The sequence below is a fragment of the Denticeps clupeoides genome, chromosome 15 (assembly GCF_900700375.1).
Source record: "Denticeps clupeoides chromosome 15, fDenClu1.1, whole genome shotgun sequence".
In the NCBI taxonomy this organism is placed as follows: domain Eukaryota; kingdom Metazoa; phylum Chordata; class Actinopteri; order Clupeiformes; family Denticipitidae; genus Denticeps; species Denticeps clupeoides.
In genome coordinates this window covers 9,985,652-10,005,333 of record NC_041721.1, presented here as the reverse complement: position 1 = coordinate 10,005,333, position 19,682 = coordinate 9,985,652, and the positions used below count along the sequence as shown (strand labels likewise).

Below are 19,682 nucleotides of genomic sequence, written 5' to 3'. Positions count from 1 at the left end.
TCTTTTTCTTGGCAACACTTCACATTAGACAGTTGTTGTTACATGTAACTATGTCATTAAGAACAGAGTAATTTCATATGTAGTTACTTGGAATTACACTGTGAATTATCCACTTACTTAATCAAATAATACAATAGGAGTTAATTAAATTTAAACACATTTAATTCTTCTAATCCACTAACTCCACCACAAATCACACAGTCCTTAAAATTGACATGCAAGAACCCACAATATGTGTACTGGGAAGTATTTCTCATATTTCTAATATTACCTCATGTTCCACTGTCTAAATGCATGGAATCACATTGTAATTACAAGTAATTACACATGATTTAACACTATAATTTAACACTACAATTACATTTAAAATCAGGTGTGTAAAGCGTTACCTATATTTTCCAGAAATGCTAACTATAGGAACAGCCCCCTGCTGTCTTGCTCAGTGACGCCATGACAGTAAGCAAGATTTGAACCTTTTTTTTTTTTACCCACTAAACTACAAGCATTTAAATGCCTAAAAGATTCAACGCCAATGGCGACTGAAGCAAATAGGAGCAGGAACATTTAACCGAGAGACATCTGTACGTACAGCAGATGCAGCCGTATATCATCCAGCATATCATGCACAGCAGGAAGAACAGGTATCCCATGAAGTAACGGTGATTTCCGCTTCCTATGCAGAGGGAAAGGAGGACGAACAAAGAACAGGGTTGATTTAAGTCTAGTCTCTCCACATTCTCTAACATCCTGCTCTGGTCCCTCACATGCATCAGAAGAAGCACATGATAGTTCTTCCTCTCATGCAGAAGACTTGAACTTGGGCTCAGGCTCATACTGTAGAATTATGTACTTGGCTAGTTGCAGTTGTGTTGGGGGACCAAACGGGTATGCATCTGCAGAAATCTCTGTTTGCTAACATGATCACATTTATTGAAAAGGGTTCTTTTTGAAAGGATTTTTTTTATTGCCTTGTAGTCATGAGATGCTCTGACGACCCATTGAGACATTGCTGAGTTTTTTTCTGAAAAAAAAAAAAAAGACAGACCTGTATAGCCTCTCAATTAATCTTCCTTCATGAACAGAGCATGGCTTATGGCTTCTTACCTATTCACCTTTCTGCTTTGTGTTCTTTCCCTTTGCCACCTGGCCTAACAATTCCCTGGCATTCCCATGGGAGAGGCCAGTCTAGTTACTGTCTGAGCTAATCTCAGTTCTTGGAGACCTCAGGGACAAGTGTAAACCTGCAGTGAGTCCTCATTACGTCTGTTGACTAAATGCAGGTGGAGGGTACCCACAAATCCCCCTTTGTTTAATATTGACAAACGACTGTATAGACATTGGGTGCCATGCAAATGTAGCTCTCAGGATATTGTTACCACTAGGCAATACGAATCACCTCATGCTCAGACCGAGATCTGGCCGAACTACATGTTGAGAATGACTTACCAACACAGTTGCCCACCCAAGGACAGTGGTGGTCAAATTTGGCAATGCAGCGGTTGCACACAGCGCAGTGTTTAGAGCGAATGGGCTTCCGTATCTGCAGGATAAAACATCACCATGAAGTGCTTCAATTTCTCACAGACATGCAAATTTTTTTTGAAAACTCATGGTTTGCCACAGCTGATAAAGTTTATAATATTCAAACAAGGTTGACTAGACAGAACAGTTGCCAATTCAATACCAAATTATGCCATCTAAGAGGAAGAGAACGTTTTGACACTTTGAAGTGAGTTTATCTCGCAGGGAAGAAGTAGATGCTTACCAAACAGGTGCTGCAGAATATGCTGAGGTCCAAGCTGCCCGTCTCTGCCAGTTCAACAATCGTCTAGAGGGAGATAGAGAGAAAAGAAGCCAGGGCTGACTAACGTATTGTCTCCAACTAAAAAGAAGGGCTCATTTTTGTTACATCTATTGGTTCTGTAAGGTTACTGTGCTCTGATTGGTCCTTAGTCTGGAAAGGGGTGGTTCTGTATATTTGGATTAGAGTGCAATTCTTATTATGGGTACAGTGCATTCAGATCATCAGAGATAAGCATATCATACTCTAACCATTTCCCCACCAAAGAAATTGGCCTCAAAATACTTTTTTGAGCTAACATGGTACATTTAAAAAGAAGATTTCTCATCCTCATCCTTTCTGGGTAATCTGTGGTCAGCAGAGCAGTTACACACAGTAGATGTTCTCATTAGTGCTTCTGAACATGGTCGAGGTGGCCATTTATAGAACTGACAACAATAAGCTGATCAGGCAGCAGGCCATTACTGTCATTTATCTTGCTCTGGTGATTGCTAATGAGGGGTTTGCAGAGAGAAAAACTGAGACACTCATTGGTTGTGTAGCAAAGAGTCTGCACTCAAGATCATGTCAGATGGCCATACTCACCTTTTTCTTCTGCTCCTCAGAGGCTTTGATGATCCCCGGGTCGGATTTCCAAGATTTGCCAAAGTTGTAGAACAGCGCTACACTGTTCAGCAGGAAAGGCAGGTGGATGGTTACCACTGGAAGATGTGGGACATGCTAAGGAAATGACTTGAGGTGACAAACACAAGTAGCAGCTTGCCTAACTTAAAGTAAAAAGCAGATACAATAAGCATTTCATAAAAGATCTGAACGTTCTAATTTCCAGTAACCCAGAGTAACTGGAAAGTCACTGGTGAATTTAAACTTTGGTAAGTTCCACAGAAAAAAGCCAGAACAGACAACAGTGAACATGCTAAATCTTCAAACAGGGATTTAGAATCAGCGACAGATGACAATGAACATCAATGACTCACAAACAACATGAAAATAATGCTAAACAACAAAGTAGACAAGTTTGAACCAAATACTAAAACAAATAATATTAACAGTAGGAAGTGTTCAAAGGAAGGAGGACAGTAGGAAGGGTTCATTGTTTGGTGAGACTTGGCTGATCTGATCAGCAGCTCATCATGTGAAGAGGGTGTGGTGTTGGAATTCAATAAATTATGGTCAAGAAATCACTGCCTCTGAAACCTAAAGGTATTTTTGTAGAGTTCTCTTATTTGCTTCTAGAGGTGAATGTGTAGTTGAACTCTTTCAGTTCTGTGCAATTCTGGTCAGACACTTTAAACAACAGCATCTTGCGGCAATCAGTGGGTTCATAAAAGAGAAAATTCCTCAAAAAAAAAAAAAAAACTCATCAGACCCACAGAACTTGAGTTCACTTATTAAAACGACTCCCTGTTCACCTCCAAATCAGATGGGAACAATGGTCACAAGCCCACAGGCCTTCAATAAACAGCTGCATTGGTACGTAAGGCAGGAATGTGGAAACGTCAGGAGTCCGTTAACAAGATCCGCACTGTTGCAGAGACAAAGTATCCTGTGCTGGCTGCAGCTCTGCAGACACAGGTTGCATCTCTCACAGCAACAGGCATGTGGGCTCCTTCTCAGAATGACTCACCCCACTGCTGTCGGGTTATTTATACTTTCAGAGAAGTACCCCACGATCCAAACTTATATATATATATACATGCACACTTTATTGAAGCCAATAAATCAAAATGCTGTTGTGCTAACAGAAGCCGCCAGGGTAGTCGGTGGATACTACTAAAAAGATGTGGACAGTCTATTCCTTAAGGCAGTCCATAGAGTTAGTGCTCTAGACTGTAGTTGTCCTTTTTGTTGCTTGGTGGAGCAGGAGCGTTCTCTCCCCCAGACGACTGACTCGCTTTTAGATACAGACCCACAGAGGATAATGAGCATTATTGTCTGTCTCGGTCACCTCAGAACATAGCCCAGACACACAAGAGGGTTCTGAGCATCCTGGTTGTTATTTCAGAGCACTTCACACCTGCACATACACCTACATAAGTAAATCACTATTCTAATGATCACTATTCTATCAGATTAGTGATAGTCCGTGTACAGAGATAACTAGGAGTTGTTATAGAGGAGAATTATCCAAAATGTTATGATAAACACATTCCTATGCAGTGACACAAAGTTATGCTGTATTTCTGCTTGGCACATCTGGCAAATGTTCATAGGTGTGAATTTTATTAGAATTCACTGAGGTTGTGTGGGCCACCCCTTTACATGAATGGATGGACCTAAATAAAAAAAAAATAAAAAAATGATGATTTAGCTTTAAAAGGTTTTAAAAGGCATTCAGTGGCCACTGAGCAAAGCAACGTCACTGCTCCCCCGACGCATTTCATTCTGTGCATCGTGTGCTGTGCTGTGTTTCACAATGACATCAACTATCACTTCACTTTCACACACAGACATATAGTTCAGTTAAAATTGTGATCCAATGTTCAGGAAATGTCCTGGGAGAGGCAACACAGAGCTGCTGCTACTGATGCACCTGGGACTGTGTGACTCATTTCCTGCACCTCTGTCTATCTGTAACAACTTCACAGCATGCCACATCCTGGTCTTTCCATGGCTTCTCTGTTACGCCCAAACCTTGTTTAGGTCTCAAATCTCAGGGTGTTGCACATTTTGGGCTCTTCCCCTGCCATGTAATTAAGCCTGGGAGTAGTAGAGATGTGGAGGAGTGATAGAGGTGGAGAGGAAGGTCTGACTGAGGAAACAGATGGTCACTTTGAACTGAAAGACTACAGTGATATAATGATATATGCTATAATCCATTAAATAGTCAATTTATGACATGTCTTGTAAATGGAAAAAAAAAATCATAATAAATAAAAAAAAAAAAGACACCAGCTTACATTTGAGAGTAAAACGTCTCAAGAATAAATATCAGTGTGTCATGTAAATAAGGTAGCTTTCTGTCACAAGGGAGACTGTGACCAGCCCTCAAATGTTAAATTACAGAGCATTCTGGGTAACGAATGTGGAACAGATGGAAGGGAGGCTGCCCATCTGCCTGCTCCATGGGACTCTAACTTTACAGTGCTGAGTACGTCTGACTCACAAGTCCACTGGCCAATAATGGCAAATTATTTCTTTCAATTTAAGACATAAGAAAAAAAGCTCTACAGCAAGCTAGGTGGTAATCTTGATCAAAAAAGGATATCATTCCAGAACCAGTAGAACCAAGTGATGTACATCCAGAACTTGGTGGCCAGATAGATACCCAGGGGAAGGGCACTGTGCATGGAGTGGTCAAAGAAGGACCTGAGAGGGAGAAAGATGATGTATTTAAATAAACTTCAATAGTCCTTCTTATATGAGAAAGCATGAGAGAACAAGAGTACATTATTATATCTGAATGTCTAATGAATCATTCATAACATTATAATAAACAATACAAATGGCAAAGTTATACAGCAGTCAATCCTGGCAAGATGAGCCAGCTAGCTAGTCCAGCCACTTTAAACCTGGAAGAATTGGGAGGTCAAAGTGAGCCCCCTGGTGGAGCCCAGTCTAAATTATTGCAGAGAATGACTATGTAACAATGACTATAGGAAGCCAATCATGTAGTGCATGACTTTGTTGCTAAGTAACGATGGCAGTTAGGGGAATGTGTGTGTGTGTGTGTGTGTGTGTGTGTGTGTGTGTGTGCGTGTGTGTATGTATATATATATATAAAAGGCACTGGGCAGCTATTTTAGCAGAGGCATTAAGACACAGTGTGCAGGAATGAGGCCATCTCTTACAAGCAGAAAGCCAGAGTCAAGCTAGACAAACACACCAGCTCCCCAGTGACTAAAAGCACTCTAAAGAGAGCTACTAGTGTTTTTTAAAACATAATTAAGCAAATAATGTGGTCTTTACCATGCTATGTTGATTGGTTACTGTAAATAAGCCAATGCTGATTTATGGGGGTGGAGGAAGTGTGTGTGTGTGTGTGTGTGTGTGTGAGAAACGTACTTGGAAAGGAACTGCACGGCGACCCAAACTCCTCCATACATCAGCCCCTTGATGAGCCATGAGTCGATGTCCAGGTCTGCTATGAAGCCCACCAGCCAGATAACCACAAATGGGGTCCCTAACATCACCTTCTGCCTGAACTCCTGAAGACGGCGGAAAGAAAAAATCTCAGATGTGTATCCTGTTTGTCTTGTGTCATACCTGAACACACCTTGTTATTCACACAACTCTTTCTAAAGTACCATGGATACTATGGAGAGAGAAAAATAGCCCCATTTTACTTGGAGTAGGCTTCATTTCTAACTAATATTTGCTTATTAGTTTAAAAATAGCCTCTACATGTATACTCCATTATATAAATACTTTGGCATACACATGTCATTTCATCTAAAATAAGAGAAGGTACAGTGCATCCAGAAAGTATTCACGGCCATATTCCAAAACGGATTAAATTCTTTGTTTTCATTTACAGAATTTATCAGACGCCCTTTTCCAGAGCGACTTACAATCAGTAGTTACAGGGACAGTCCCCCCCTGGAGCAACTTAGGGTTAAGTGTCTTGCTCAGGGGCGCAATGGTAGAAGGTGGGGTTTGAACCTGGGTTCATAGGCCAGTGTGTTATCCACTAGGCTATAACCACCCTGGTAATTTCCCTCGTAATTCTACACACAACACCCTTGACAACATGAAAAAAAAAAAAAAACTGAGACAGCACATGTGCATATTCACAGCCTTTGCCATAAAGCTCCAAATGGAGCTGAAAATTGAAACAGATGCATCCTGTTTCCCCTGATCATCCTTGAGCCATGGAAGCCACTCCTTATTAAAAAGGCACATGAACGACTCTCAGACCAGGTAAAACAAAATTCTCTGGTGTGATGAAACAAAGATTGAACTCCAATCTTTGATGGAATGCCAGGCGTCATGTTTGAAGGAAACCAAACATCGCTCATCACCAGGCCAATACCATCACTACGGTGAAGCATGGTGGTGGCAGCATCATGCTGTGGGGATGTTTTTTTATCTGCAGGAACTGGGAGACTAGTCAGGATAGAGGGAAAGATGACTGGATGAAACCCTGCCCCAGAGCGCTTTAGAATTCAGCAGGACAACGACCGTAAGCACACAGGGAGTGGATCAAAGGAGTGGCTTCAGGATATCTCTGTGAATGTCTTTGAGTGGCCGAGCCAGAGCCCAGACTTGATTCAGATTCAAGAGAACATCTCTGAGAGATCTAAAAATTACTTTATATTGACGCTTCGAATTCCAACCTGATGGAGCTTGAAAAGTGCTGCAAAGAGGAATGAGCAAAAAACGGCCAAGGAAAATGTGTGCCAAGCTTGAAGGAATCATACTCAATAAGACTGGAGGCTGTATTTGCTGCCAAAGTTACATAAAAAAAGTATTGAGCAAAGGCTGTGAATTCTTATGTGATTTCTCAGCCAAAACCTCAAGTAACCCTCTTTAAAATTGTCATTATGGTGTGTTGTGTGTAGAATTCTGAGCAATTAAATGCATTTAATCCATTTTGGAATAAGACTGTAATATACCAAAAGTTGGAAAAAGTGATGCACTGTGAAAAGAGAATAGTTTGGTTAAATACAGTATTATTACAGGATTGTGGCCCCATTATATCAAGAGGCTTTTTGAAAATGTATTTCATTTAAATGCTAACTTTTAAGCTTCTGTTAATGTCACATTATGTAGCACTTTCAGGTAACAACACTGTTTACAGCAAGTGTATTTGTAACTGGGAAACTGGAGTGTACCTTGTCCATTTTAAGTCTCTTCAGGTAGGATGGGCTGTCATAGCCCTTAGCCTGCCGGGCCTCTTGTAAGTGGTTGATCATCCAGACATTTTTTCTCTGCTTAGCTAAATCCAATGGCGTTTCCCCCTGTGTTAGCCACACACATGCATTCTCATAACTACGGCTGAATAAAAACGTGACACTTCACAATAGTTTAGACACACCTGTGATCCATGTAAAGGTCCCCTGACATGATTCTTTTTTTTTTTTTTTGCTTATATATAGGTCTTAGTGGTTCTCTTAATACCGTATCTGAATTCTCTTTCAGAAATTCAGCCGTGGTGCAAAATTCCAGCCACTTTTAGCCAGTCTCACAATGAGATCTCCCCAGGATGCGCCATTTCAGTGTCTGTAGCTTTTAATGCTAATGAGGAAATTACATTATCAACATCATTCACCAACCACAACGTTTACCACAGTGAGGAAGTCAAACCTGCATTTTTCAGACAAAATTAAATTAACCCATTGGTTCTTCAGGGTCTTGACTGACAGAACTAAATAATAAAAAAATTGTGCTCTTTTTTTACATCCAATCACAGAGCAACTACAATGCTTCGCTCATTTAGAAACCATGACAGTCGGTGGAGTTCTTTTTTTTTTTTTATGGGAAAGGGTGAAAAATTCTCTGGGCGGGCAAAGCATGAAAAGGGGGAGGTAACCATTCCCCTTGTGACGACATAAGAGAAGAAATTCCAGACCCGACCGTCTGAGCTGCCGCTCTCTAAATGGTGAAGAAGAATGACTCTTTATACATATCACAATTTCTAGCCACTGCAGGACCATAGTCAGGTTAGGGGAACTAGTATAAATGTTAAATAACCTCACAAAGTGACATTTTCATGTCATGGGACCTTTAAGCAGGGAAAGAAACAGACTCATATATCTAAAAATTAACGGCACATGGTAATTACACTGCGATTTAAATCAAGTTGAATTAGGAAATCTGTTACTATCCTGTACCTTGATATTCTGGGCGTCCACGTTGGCATTGGCGTCCAGGAGCAGGCTGATAACAGTGGTGTTGCCGGCCAGAACGGCCCAATGTAGAGCTGTGTTTTTGTGATATTTATCCCCAAGATTCACAGACACATTAAAGGTCAACAGCAGGCGAGTGGGGTCCACACTTTACCAAACAAACATACACACCAGGTCAGAGTGCACACAAGACCTCTGTTATGTGTATTTTCAGTTCAGAAACTCCACAGCCAACAGACCACTGCACCATCTACACCTTCGAGTTAATCACGGCATATCAGTTAATTTTGCCCCGTGTCAAAACAGAAAGTCCTGTTCCACCTGTCCTCTCTCATTTCTTGCCAGTCAAGGATTTAACCATTTTCTAGATCTCAGTGTCGACCTTGTGTCTCTGCATCTTTGATTAACCATTTCAGGGTTGCTAAAGGTTTCAAGTTAAAGCCAGATTTCATATTCACACTGGTTAAAAGTAGAAAGGATTCAAAACAAACACTGTAACATGTTGCCTCTGTTTTCATTGCTCTTATTAAACTGGCTTGAGTGTTGTGTAAAAAGTGTTGATACTTTATGGCCTTAAAATCTCTAGAAACTTTGTACATTGTTCAATGCAAGATTTGAGCTCTTAGTAAATAACTATTACATCCATCTCTTCACAATACAGCAGTGGGAATGTAACAAGTAGCATAAAGCATATGCACACAGAAAGAAAACATGTGGTTTTGTACTGCCACTAGATTTCAAACCTGTGTGTCCTGTATGCTGCCCACATGAGAGGAGTCATGCCATTTTGATCCATCATGTCAACATCCTGAGAGTGTGAAAAAAAGAGAAAAAAAAAATCAAATAGATTTAGAAAAAAAAGCCCATGGAATTTCAATACACATCAACACACATCATTAACACCACCATATACCACCCTCTGGTAACCTGACCCCTCAATCACACAATACCAGAGATGTGCCATCTTAAGGCAGACGGGACTGGCTGTGTTTACAGTGCCTATAACATGGAGTAATGGTGGTAGAGAACTTACCTGTCCCTTGGCAATAAGGTAGGCCACAATGGAGGTGTGCCCAAACTGAGCAGCCAGGTGTACACAACTACACCCCTCTCCATCAATAAGAGAGGGGTCCGCTCCATATTTCATCAGCTGGACCACCATAGAGAGATGGCCTTGTCTGCATGGGCACAGAGAGAGAAAGAGATCAACCATCAACAGAGTGATGACCGTAATCGGGACATAATAAATACATGGATTTTAAACAGTAACTATAATAATAATAATAATAATAATCACAACATTCTTATTGTCAGGCAAAAAATCCAATCAGGCAGTGAGCCTGGTCAGAAGTGACGTATCAAGGGACACCTTTTAAAGGTCACTGAACATGTAAAGGTCATTGCAGAGCGAGTGAGACTGAGAAGGGGCTATCTGTGTCTCATACAAGCATAGTGGGGCAATACGGCCCCCTCCCAGATACCCCCACTGATAGCATCTATAATGCATGGCAGCCACGCGTCCCCCGGGGATGGAGGAGACCGGATCAGTAAAGCAGCGCAGCCCTGTTTGCAGGGTCGAGTATCTGCACTGGCTCCGGTTACCGCTTTCTCCCCGGTAATGACACTGGGATCTGTTTACACTGGGGAGGACAGGGCAGCTAGGTGTTGCCATTTATCTCAATGTGATCTAGTGCCTGCGAAAAGATTAAAGCGCACCAGGACAGGGCTGGAAACGCGAGACTACTTTCAAAACACTGGAGAGGAGACGTGCGAGATCCCATGAGGAGCTGATTAATGCATTTCTGAGCTGAAGTGGACTCCATGTGGCACAGCGTGTCTGGCTTTATGAAAGCAAGAAAACAAGAAATTCCCATGACTCAGTGCTGCACTGTACCTTGTAGCCCAGTGCAGTGGTGTAGAGTTGAGGTCGCCACCAAGCTGGTCCACTATAGCACCCTTCGATATGTAGTACCTGCAAAACACGCACTTTTACAGCTCTAATAATAGCATAATTATCTCAGCTATAATCAGATTTTACAACCGCTGCATTAAATCATTACAACGAATCTTGGGCCATTGCATTCAGAGATGTATTTATGATCAACATAAGAATTAAATACATGATCTGATTAATATCTGTGTAGAAATAACATTGAGCACTGAGAAACTGAGAGTGAAAAACAATCACTCGAGTCCTCTGTGCAAAATTCTGAAGGGCCAGTATCAAGCTGAGGCTCTTGAATGAAAAAAGTAAACATGCAAATGGAGCATGAAGAGAGGGATTCCACTGCAGAATCTCAATGAGTATTTCAGAATGAACGGAAAGATGGACGGGGGTTTGGGGGCCAACTGGTGATTATGGATTTTGTCTGATACTCACTTGACCAAGTCTATTCTGTTGTTGATGGCTGCCCAGTGCAGGAGTGTGACATTCTCTTTGTCCGGCTGACGCACATCGTATCCCGCCTCCACCAGCTCTCGGCATCGTTCAAAGATCCCGTACCTGTGCCAGGTCAGATGCCATCCTTCAGTCTTCTATAAACCTAACTCATAGATTTCATTGAAACACTTGGAAGGCAAATTAGATGATCCTGCAGCCTGAGAAAGTCCAGGAGTTTAATTTGCTGCTCTGTGAGAAGTATCACACTGAGGCTGGACTGAATTACGCTCAGCCAGAACGCTTCATAAATGTTTTCAGGTCCGCTGACAGCCGAGAGGAAATCCATGCAGGGGAAATGGGGCAGCTGATGTATTTGCTCTGGCGGAGTGGCGAGCAGGAGGAAACAAACCAAACAAATTGAGCTGCTGCAGAATCACTGTGTGATAAATTCGATGCTGGCACACGGCTCCGGCCCAGCTGCTAACAGCTCTAGGATTCCAATCGTCGTGCTAAAATGGCATTCTGCCGCAGACAAAAATATAATCATTTTATACAGGTCGTGTTTCTCCCGCATCAAAACAGTTGTTAGAAAGAGCCAATTTTGAGTTTGTGTGTGTGTGTGTGTGTATATAAAATACATAGATCTATAACATTAAGATAAATGATTCATATGAAAGATTTTCCCCATAAAATATTGTCCTCATGCTAAGACAGCATCTGGAAATAAGTTGGGATTTTAAGTGGTAGATGGGATTTCAGAAAGTCAGCCAAAACATGGCAAAAAGACACCACCGTGGTACGTCATGAGATAATAAACCTGTAAATATGTACAATGTCCTTCCAGTTTGGTCCTGACTGATTCAGTTTAAACTATAACAAGAGAATGCCATGCAATGTTCCACACTTTATGAGGAACACAAAAGGACACTCAGAGGACAATATCCAAGAACTAAACTGGGCTACGATAATCAGCCCATATAAAAAAACCTGCGAAGTTTAAACCAAAGTCCACAAGTTCTTGTTTATTTTGTATGCAATAAAAAAATTAAAACATTACTTATTTCTGGGATTCCAGGGGAAGAGAAAAAAAAGTTTCCTGTACAGAGTGGTTCTTTAGGACATGGGTCAAGGAGGACAAAAGATGTCCACGGCTTGCTGATGTATCTAGGAAAGTCTTGCACATCAATCCCACAAAGAGTGTAAATTCCCAGTGCAAAAATCCAAGTTGTTGACTTGGCCTCCAAAGTGTCCAGATTGAGTACTGTGAGAGAAACAAATTTGATCCACGGAGGCTTCTCCACTCAACAGGACTGAAAGGTTCTGCTACTAAAGTCTTGGTGCCAAATAACACAGGACTCCTCCAGAGGTCTTGTGAGGTCCACAACAGGGAAACCAAGGCAGATCGATTTTTATAGATTTTGGGTTGATAGAATATGCGCTGTTTACACTTTACACCTAACCTAATATAGTAACCCACAAGGCAAACTACAAACCAGTCCCTTGCTCATAAAAACCTTTCAATCCAGAACATTTGATCTAATTAAACACTGTTAAAAGAGTCATGTAGTGCATTAAGAATTTATAGACCAAGCTTGGTCCAGGCACATAATACTCACTGTGTGGCTTTCACAATGTCCCAGGTGCTGTAGTCGTCCACATGGCTCTTGCGTCCCACGTTCTCGCTGTAGCCATGGTTATAGTGGCTCTGGGGCTTCAGTTCCTACAGGGGGCAGTAAATATTAGGTTAGGGTTGGCGTCAGACCAGGAGACCACCAATTAGTAGCAGCCCTACTGCCACCCTCTGGGAAGTCGCTACAAGGCGGAGATGGGGCAATGGAGGGATTAAAACAGAGCACGTTTGAGAGCGATATGTAGTGGATGTGTTGGTGATCAGAGATGCCAGGTCTTAGCTAATTAGCCTTCAAATTCCAGTCCGGGCTAGAGCCACCCTAAAAATAATAGACTCCTCTTCAATCTGATCAGGGAGATGCGTCTCTGCAGCGCATACATAAGTCCCTGAAATGTCCTATATTAGCACAAACCCCTGTTGCATGATGGGGAAGGAGATCCGTAAACCTGCCTGTATTGAAATGATAATGGGGGGGGATTACCCAGCATAATCTATACATTTTACGATGATTGGGAACACTCAGGCTAAATTCATCTGCGGGGGAGGGGACTCGTTTGGGGAAAGAAAAGGACCAGTCCTAGTGGATGTCTGTGGGACCGTTCGCAAACGATGGGGGTGGCTGATTCGCAAGATCAATCAATGGACGCGTCTCATTTAGCCAGGTACGCAGTCACAAGAATGAATTTAACCCTTGTGTAAGGAAGTCACTGGTCTTTTTTTTCTGCATTCTTCCACACATCAAGACTTGGAGAAAGAAAAAAGTAAAAACATTTTTAAAACAAACAACACTGAGCATTAAGGCAGCAGTTCAACTGCTGCACTGGGGCCATAATATCAGTCTGCCCCGTATACCTAAACCCTCACTTGTCCAATAAAGTGGCATGTTTTGGTGTCTTAAGAGGAGCCTGAGGGCAGAGACGGCTTCCCAGTGGCCAAGTGTTAGATGCCAAACCAGCAAAATAAAAACACTACAGGCCTCCCAAACCAGCCTGACACCTACTATCAGGAACCTAATCCAGAAGTGTCCATTTCCCAGGTGAAGGCACCACAGCAGAATCCCCACAACACCCATTCACCTTTCAAACCATTCCTTAGAAGCATATGAACCGCACAGTTCTCTCGTATATAAACTGCGTAGAAATTGTGGAGAAACAGACAGGAACAGCGGTTCTGGAACAGCATGTACTCTGAAATGTCAGCAAGGCAACAGCAAAACAAGGACAACTTGTCATACGTTTTATGCATGGTGTTGCATTTATGTGTAGAGAATACCGAATGCGGAAAATACATATGAATTGAAGGGATTACTTTTATCTGAGGACACAGGAGCCAGGCTTTTTATCCAAACCCCTGGCCTGGCTTGTGCTATGGTGCCTTCAGGTGATATATGGACCCAGTATATGAAGTATTATTCTCAACTTTATCTTATTGCATTATCCCATTCTAGAACAAGCACCTGAACCAATTTGTATTTTCTTCAAGACCCTTGGAAACAAATGGCCGATTAACAGATGTTACGGTTGCAAACATTCAGAGAGAATCTCATGTGGTATCACAATACATTTACAGCATTTATCAGACGCCCTTATCCAGAGCGACTTACAACCAGTAGTTACAGGGACAGTCTTCCCCTGGAGACACTTAGGGTTAAGTGTCTTGCTCAGGGACACAATGGTAGTAATAGGGATTCGAACCCGGGTCTTCTGGTTCATAGGCGAGTGTGTTACCCACTAGGCTACTACCACCCTATACACCCAATACTCCAATACAGTTGTCTACAATACAATTATGGCATCATCACAACTGAAGAATACAATAAAAAATCCTTCATATACAATCTCTTTACATTTTAAATTTGTAATATCATTGTCTGGGCTTCGTTTGCTCCATTTGCTAATAGAACACACTAACTAATATGCAGTGTCCAACTTAACTTCAACACAGCGACATGTGGGAAGATCAAACCCTTCCTTCTTGGAGAGGCTGAGTGCCATAGTACTATTCCTGGCAGGGATTCGGCTCATTACTGCACAAAAATTCCTTATTCTAGACTTTCCTTCTCATCTATATTCATGTGCACAGCAGTCACTGCCTCGAAAAAATAAGAGAGTCAGAACTGTCCCTAAACAGAGGTAGGCAGAAAGGCAACACTGCACAAATGACCACAGACGGAGATTCCAGTCCAGCAAATGCACTGGTAAACCAATTCTACGTTCAATTGCTAACATTTGACTGTTTAATTGAGCATCTGGTGGATGCAAATCTACTCAACGTGGGCATGTGTTGGTGCTTCTGAGATACTATCTTTGACTGCAGGCTGAATATTTCCCTCTTTGGTCCAGGAGAACAAAGTGAACCTTGAACCAGTGTATCCAAAATACTTGACATATAAGAAAACAAAAAAAAGAATGTAAAAATGAATACATCTGATATCCATTGTGACTAAGGCATGTGTTTTTTTTTTTTTTTTACCTCAGCACAAGCACAATCAACATCACAAACTTTGATTTCAGTCCATTTTACCATCAGAAAATAAAACAGTTACACAGATGGGAAAAGTATCATCAGCTATACTGCTATACTCAGGTAGTCAGCTTAACTCTTTAATGTTTTTATATATATATATATATAATTAAAAAAAATTCAGGTCGTGTTTGTTTTGCTTTCACAAGCATATGGTGATTTATCTGTTACAGGGGTTGAAAAAATAGTATGAGTTATTACAATTCTTCCACCATACAACAAAAAAAGCCCAAAATTCTTTAATATATAATCAAAGTGACATTTGGTCAAGTGTAAGAAGCAGAGTCAGCATAAAAATGCAGCTCGACCTATCAGGTTTAAGAGTTCATCTTAATATTGTATAATGTATTTAAGCTATTATGATCTCATTGCTAAACCGCCTATTTGCATTGGTGGTTCAGTGGTAGAAATCTCGCCTGCCATGCGGGAGGCCTGGGTTCAATGCAACTGAGCTGTTTTGGGAGACAGTGGTGACCTAGCGGTTAAGGAAGCGGCCCCATAATCAGAAGGTAGCCGGTTCGAATGCCGATCCGCCAAGATGCCACTGGGCAAAGCACCGTCCCCACACACTGCTCCCCGGGCGGTTGTCATGGCTGCCCACTGCTCATCAAGGGTGATGGGTTAAATGCAGAGGATACATTTCACTGTGTGCACCGTGTGCTGTGCTTCACTTTATCACAATGTCACAATTAGTGCTGCACGATTAATCTAATCGCAATCGTAATCGCGATGTCAGTCTGTGCGATTACATGAACCCAAAAAACTGCGATTTAAATTGTTAGTACATGGATTGGATCGGATATATTCTCTCAAAGTTTGCGAGCTGACTGAAGTCTCACTTCAGTCGGATGTGACGTGTTTGGTCACATTACTTTCGATTCGGAGACATATGGTTAGACGCCGCATGACGCGCTGCATCGTACGTCAACGTCGCCGCCATATTGCGATGGGCTCTGCTGTGACTTGAAGCATATACATGTCTTTGGAGAGAAGTGCATAAAAATGCCTCACTCTTGTGCTGCTTGGGGCTGTACAAAACGCTGTACGCTCCAAACCAGATCCCGGGGGATTACATTTCAAAGGTAAGGCTGGACAATTGTTTTGAATATATTTGGCCATTATAAAATCCCATTTTATAAGTCGTAACCTTAGCTAAGCTAGGCTAAGCTAGCGAAGCTATGCATTCCTGTGTTCAAGTCAGCCTCCAAAAAATGTTTTGGCTAAACGTAGGCATTAACTATTTAGACTGTTCTTAGCTGTTTAGTTAACATTTCTCAAACTCTGAAGGTTTCCTAAAGAAATTCACCTCAGTTTACAAATCTTAACCTTACCTAAGCTAGCAAAGCTATGCATCCCTGAGCTCAAGTCAGCCTCCAAACAACGTTTTGGTTAAACGTAAGAACTATAATACAGGATTTTATAATGGCCAAATATAATCAAAACAGTTGTTTAGCCTTACCAGGGTTTGTCGATTTTTTGTGATTTATTTAATTTTGTAGAATATTGTATTTTTTAAAGCACTGGGCATTTCAGGTTGTTATAAGTAGTTTGTATGTTTCACTTTGAAATTTCAATAATCGCAATATGTCTTTTTTGTGCAGCCCAAGTCACAATGCATTGTTCCTGTGGATAATTTCAGTCTCATTGTGTTGTGCTGCTTTGATGAAAATCTCAGGAAATATTCTTACAATGCAGAGCAAAATATTCCATTCAGCAGCAGACCTAGAAATACTGCAAAAAAAAAAAAAAAAAAAAAGTTCTGTGTGTTATGCAAAACAAATCATTAGCATTTCCAAACTGGGCCAAGAATCACCATGTTCCTTCCATTTTATTCCGAGGTGACAGAATCCAATGATGGAAAAGGGGGTACAGGCATTCCAAGATACAGGCCGCTATTTTCACACTGCCTGCAAGCGTGGACTCATTTACGACTGTTAGGTAAGCCACCCCCAAGATTTACATAAATAAGCGAATAAAACAAGAAACAGGATTTTTATTCCTCCAGAATGAGGAAGCAGTTTGTGAGAGCGGTCAATCATCGGGTTCCTCCCATTTTCAACTAATCATTAAAAATTGCGCTCTTTAACAACAGAATTTACCGCATTTACCAGACGCCCTTATCCAGAGCGACTTACAATCAGTAGTTAGAGGGACAGTCCCCCCCCCTGGAGACACTCAGGGTTAAGTGTCTTGCTCAGAGACACGATGGTAGTAGGCAGAATTTGAACCCGGGTCTTCTGGTTAATAGGCAAGTGTGTTCCTAGGCTACTACCACCCAGTGTGAATTAATTAGCCACCAACAAAAAGTGAAGATAGTTTCTGTACTCCAAAATTCAAATCCCTACCTAGTAGCTCTTTTTTGCTTTTTCTATTTATTTAATGCCTAACCATAGCAAACAAGCCCCACGAGAAGCATGTAATGCCACAAAACGGTGGCAATAAAATCCATTCTTAAAGGCAGGGCAGCTTACTCCATCTCTAGTGTAGCTGTGGTTGACTAAAGGCACTCAAATCATGACATAGAACGTGGATTAAATACTACAGACATTCAATTGTAAATTAAGCTCTGGCTCACATGGCCATCTGCTTTTTTTTATTTTTATTTTATTGTACGTGTGGGTGCACAGCTACACACACGTTGCATTTCACGCTCTGAGAGTGCAGGCTCGGCCATAGTGATTTATTTGCTGTACCATGTGACTTCACACAGGAAAAGACGACGACCTGCTCGTATAAAAACTGAAACTACCACTGCGCGCATGTATGTGGGATAGGTTCACAACAACCTACTTCATTTACACATTACCCAGAGAATGGACTTTAAATGTTAGATCTGTTTGCTGGCTCACACAAGACAATAAAAAAATAATAAAAAAGGGGTTTACTGAAGAAGAAGCCCACCAGCACTGTTTTCCAACTGTCACCAAAAACAAGTTGGAAAGCAGGTTTTTTCGACTGAAACTTCTGCCGTCCTATCCCTCGTCTACCTGTTAACATGCAAGCGCAGCGTTGACTGAAAAGCTACTGATAAGAAATCCCGCTCCCATTAAACCAGTGTTTCTGGGAAAAAGGAGCCCCCGTTCAATGGAACTTGGTTAATCCATGGGGGAATCAATAAACAGTAATTAGCCAGGTCTCTCACTATGGTAACGTTGAACAGATGGTGGCTTTGGTTTTCGTGCCCAGCGCACTGCTCCTATTATCAAAGATCAGGGGACGTGCTCTAAACTATAGCAGTAATGTAAGGTGACAATTTGAAAAATACAATAATTACATATGCGTCGTAACACAGGCACAAAAACGGCTTAAGGTTGCATCAAGGCCGTTCCGACAGCACTGTCACACTGATATGTCAGACTAGAAAGAGGAACCCCCATCTGGCCTCAAAATCTGAAACTTCCCTTCAAAGAGTGTTGTGTCAAATGCTCAAAGCAGAAGAAGACGATGGACGATACAGATGTGACCTTCCTGAATTATGCACGACGCAAGTCAAGTGCTCCTACAAAAGGATTACAAAATGAGCGAAGAGCGGGAGAAGGTTGCCAGCAGGCTCTCTCTTGAAGTAGCTTTCAGACCTCTACAAATATAGCAAGAACTTCCAGGAGCAGGTCTGACATTAAATGACAAAAAGGCCCCCCGAACCGGAACTCGAACTCTGAAAGCATGCCCTTTGGGACAAATACCGCTTTTAAACCATGCATAAGGGTGGAAATATCTCGATTTATTTATTTTGAACATGCACATACAGGTCTGCCAAAACCGACGCTTATATTAGAAGTAGTTCATAAGCAAACTAGAGAAATTATATATATATAAAGTGGTGGTGGTGGTTTTCAAGGCCCGTGATCAAGATGCTGCTGTCAAATCTTGATAACAGCATCCGTGGTGGCGCTTAGAGGACCGGGACAACACTGGCCGTCACCCAAAGGACGCCCCGCCGCCGCTGCCTCAGCCTCAGGCCCGCTCGGAGCGGAGCTCGGGCCGCCCGGACCCGGATTATTTTGTTGTTGGGGGGGGGAAGAGCGAGAGAGAGAGAACACCGACACTCGCATCGCACGGGCCGTGCAGGCTAAGCTAACTAGCGGTGGGCTGTTGACGACGGACGGCGCAGAAAATTGCGCTGCCGCCCGCTCGGGAAAAAGAGCCACCGCGTTCGTGCCGGGGGGGTGAGCGCCGGCCGGTGGGCGGCCCGAGCGGCCGTCCGGTTGGCGGAGAGGAGATAGCCGCGCAGGAAGGGCGGCCGTCTCGCAAAAAGAGTCAACACAATTGTATAGGGTAGCTAGGAAGCTAGCATGCTATTACGCAGTAGTGGGGACCAGCGCGGCGCCCCACATCGGCGTGACAAAATATCTGTGTATTTAAACACGGGAGGTCGGCCGGGTGGCTTCCGCTGGTCCGCGACCGCACGCAGGTGTCGCGGCGTGAGGACCGTACCTCTGGGTGGAGAATGGGGACACATCCAGCTTCCTTCTCATAGTCGTCCATAGCGTCAACCATCTTGGTGGTCAACCTCGCCGAGCATGCTGGGAAAGCAGGTTCTTGCTGAGCGAGGGAGGGAGA

At 42.4% G+C, this 19,682-nt stretch overlaps 1 protein-coding gene across 1 annotated transcript in view; it reads right to left on the bottom strand.

Moving 5' to 3' along the window:
* zdhhc17 (zDHHC palmitoyltransferase 17) overlaps positions 1 to 19,682 on the bottom strand; it is a 23,767-nt gene extending 4,085 nt beyond the window's left edge. Inside the window, exons 1-14 of the mRNA XM_028954558.1 lie at positions 19,557 to 19,682; positions 12,586 to 12,689; positions 10,970 to 11,092; positions 10,484 to 10,561; positions 9,623 to 9,767; positions 9,333 to 9,397; positions 8,575 to 8,737; positions 7,576 to 7,701; positions 5,807 to 5,949; positions 5,010 to 5,110; positions 2,387 to 2,511; positions 1,766 to 1,828; positions 1,447 to 1,540; positions 590 to 673 (exon numbers count right to left, since the gene is read on the bottom strand). Of these exons, the coding sequence (XP_028810391.1) occupies positions 590 to 673; positions 1,447 to 1,540; positions 1,766 to 1,828; positions 2,387 to 2,511; positions 5,010 to 5,110; positions 5,807 to 5,949; positions 7,576 to 7,701; positions 8,575 to 8,737; positions 9,333 to 9,397; positions 9,623 to 9,767; positions 10,484 to 10,561; positions 10,970 to 11,092; positions 12,586 to 12,689; positions 19,557 to 19,619 (1,477 nt within the window). The 5' untranslated portion in view covers positions 19,620 to 19,682. The remainder of the gene's footprint in view (positions 1 to 589; positions 674 to 1,446; positions 1,541 to 1,765; positions 1,829 to 2,386; positions 2,512 to 5,009; positions 5,111 to 5,806; positions 5,950 to 7,575; positions 7,702 to 8,574; positions 8,738 to 9,332; positions 9,398 to 9,622; positions 9,768 to 10,483; positions 10,562 to 10,969; positions 11,093 to 12,585; positions 12,690 to 19,556) is intronic.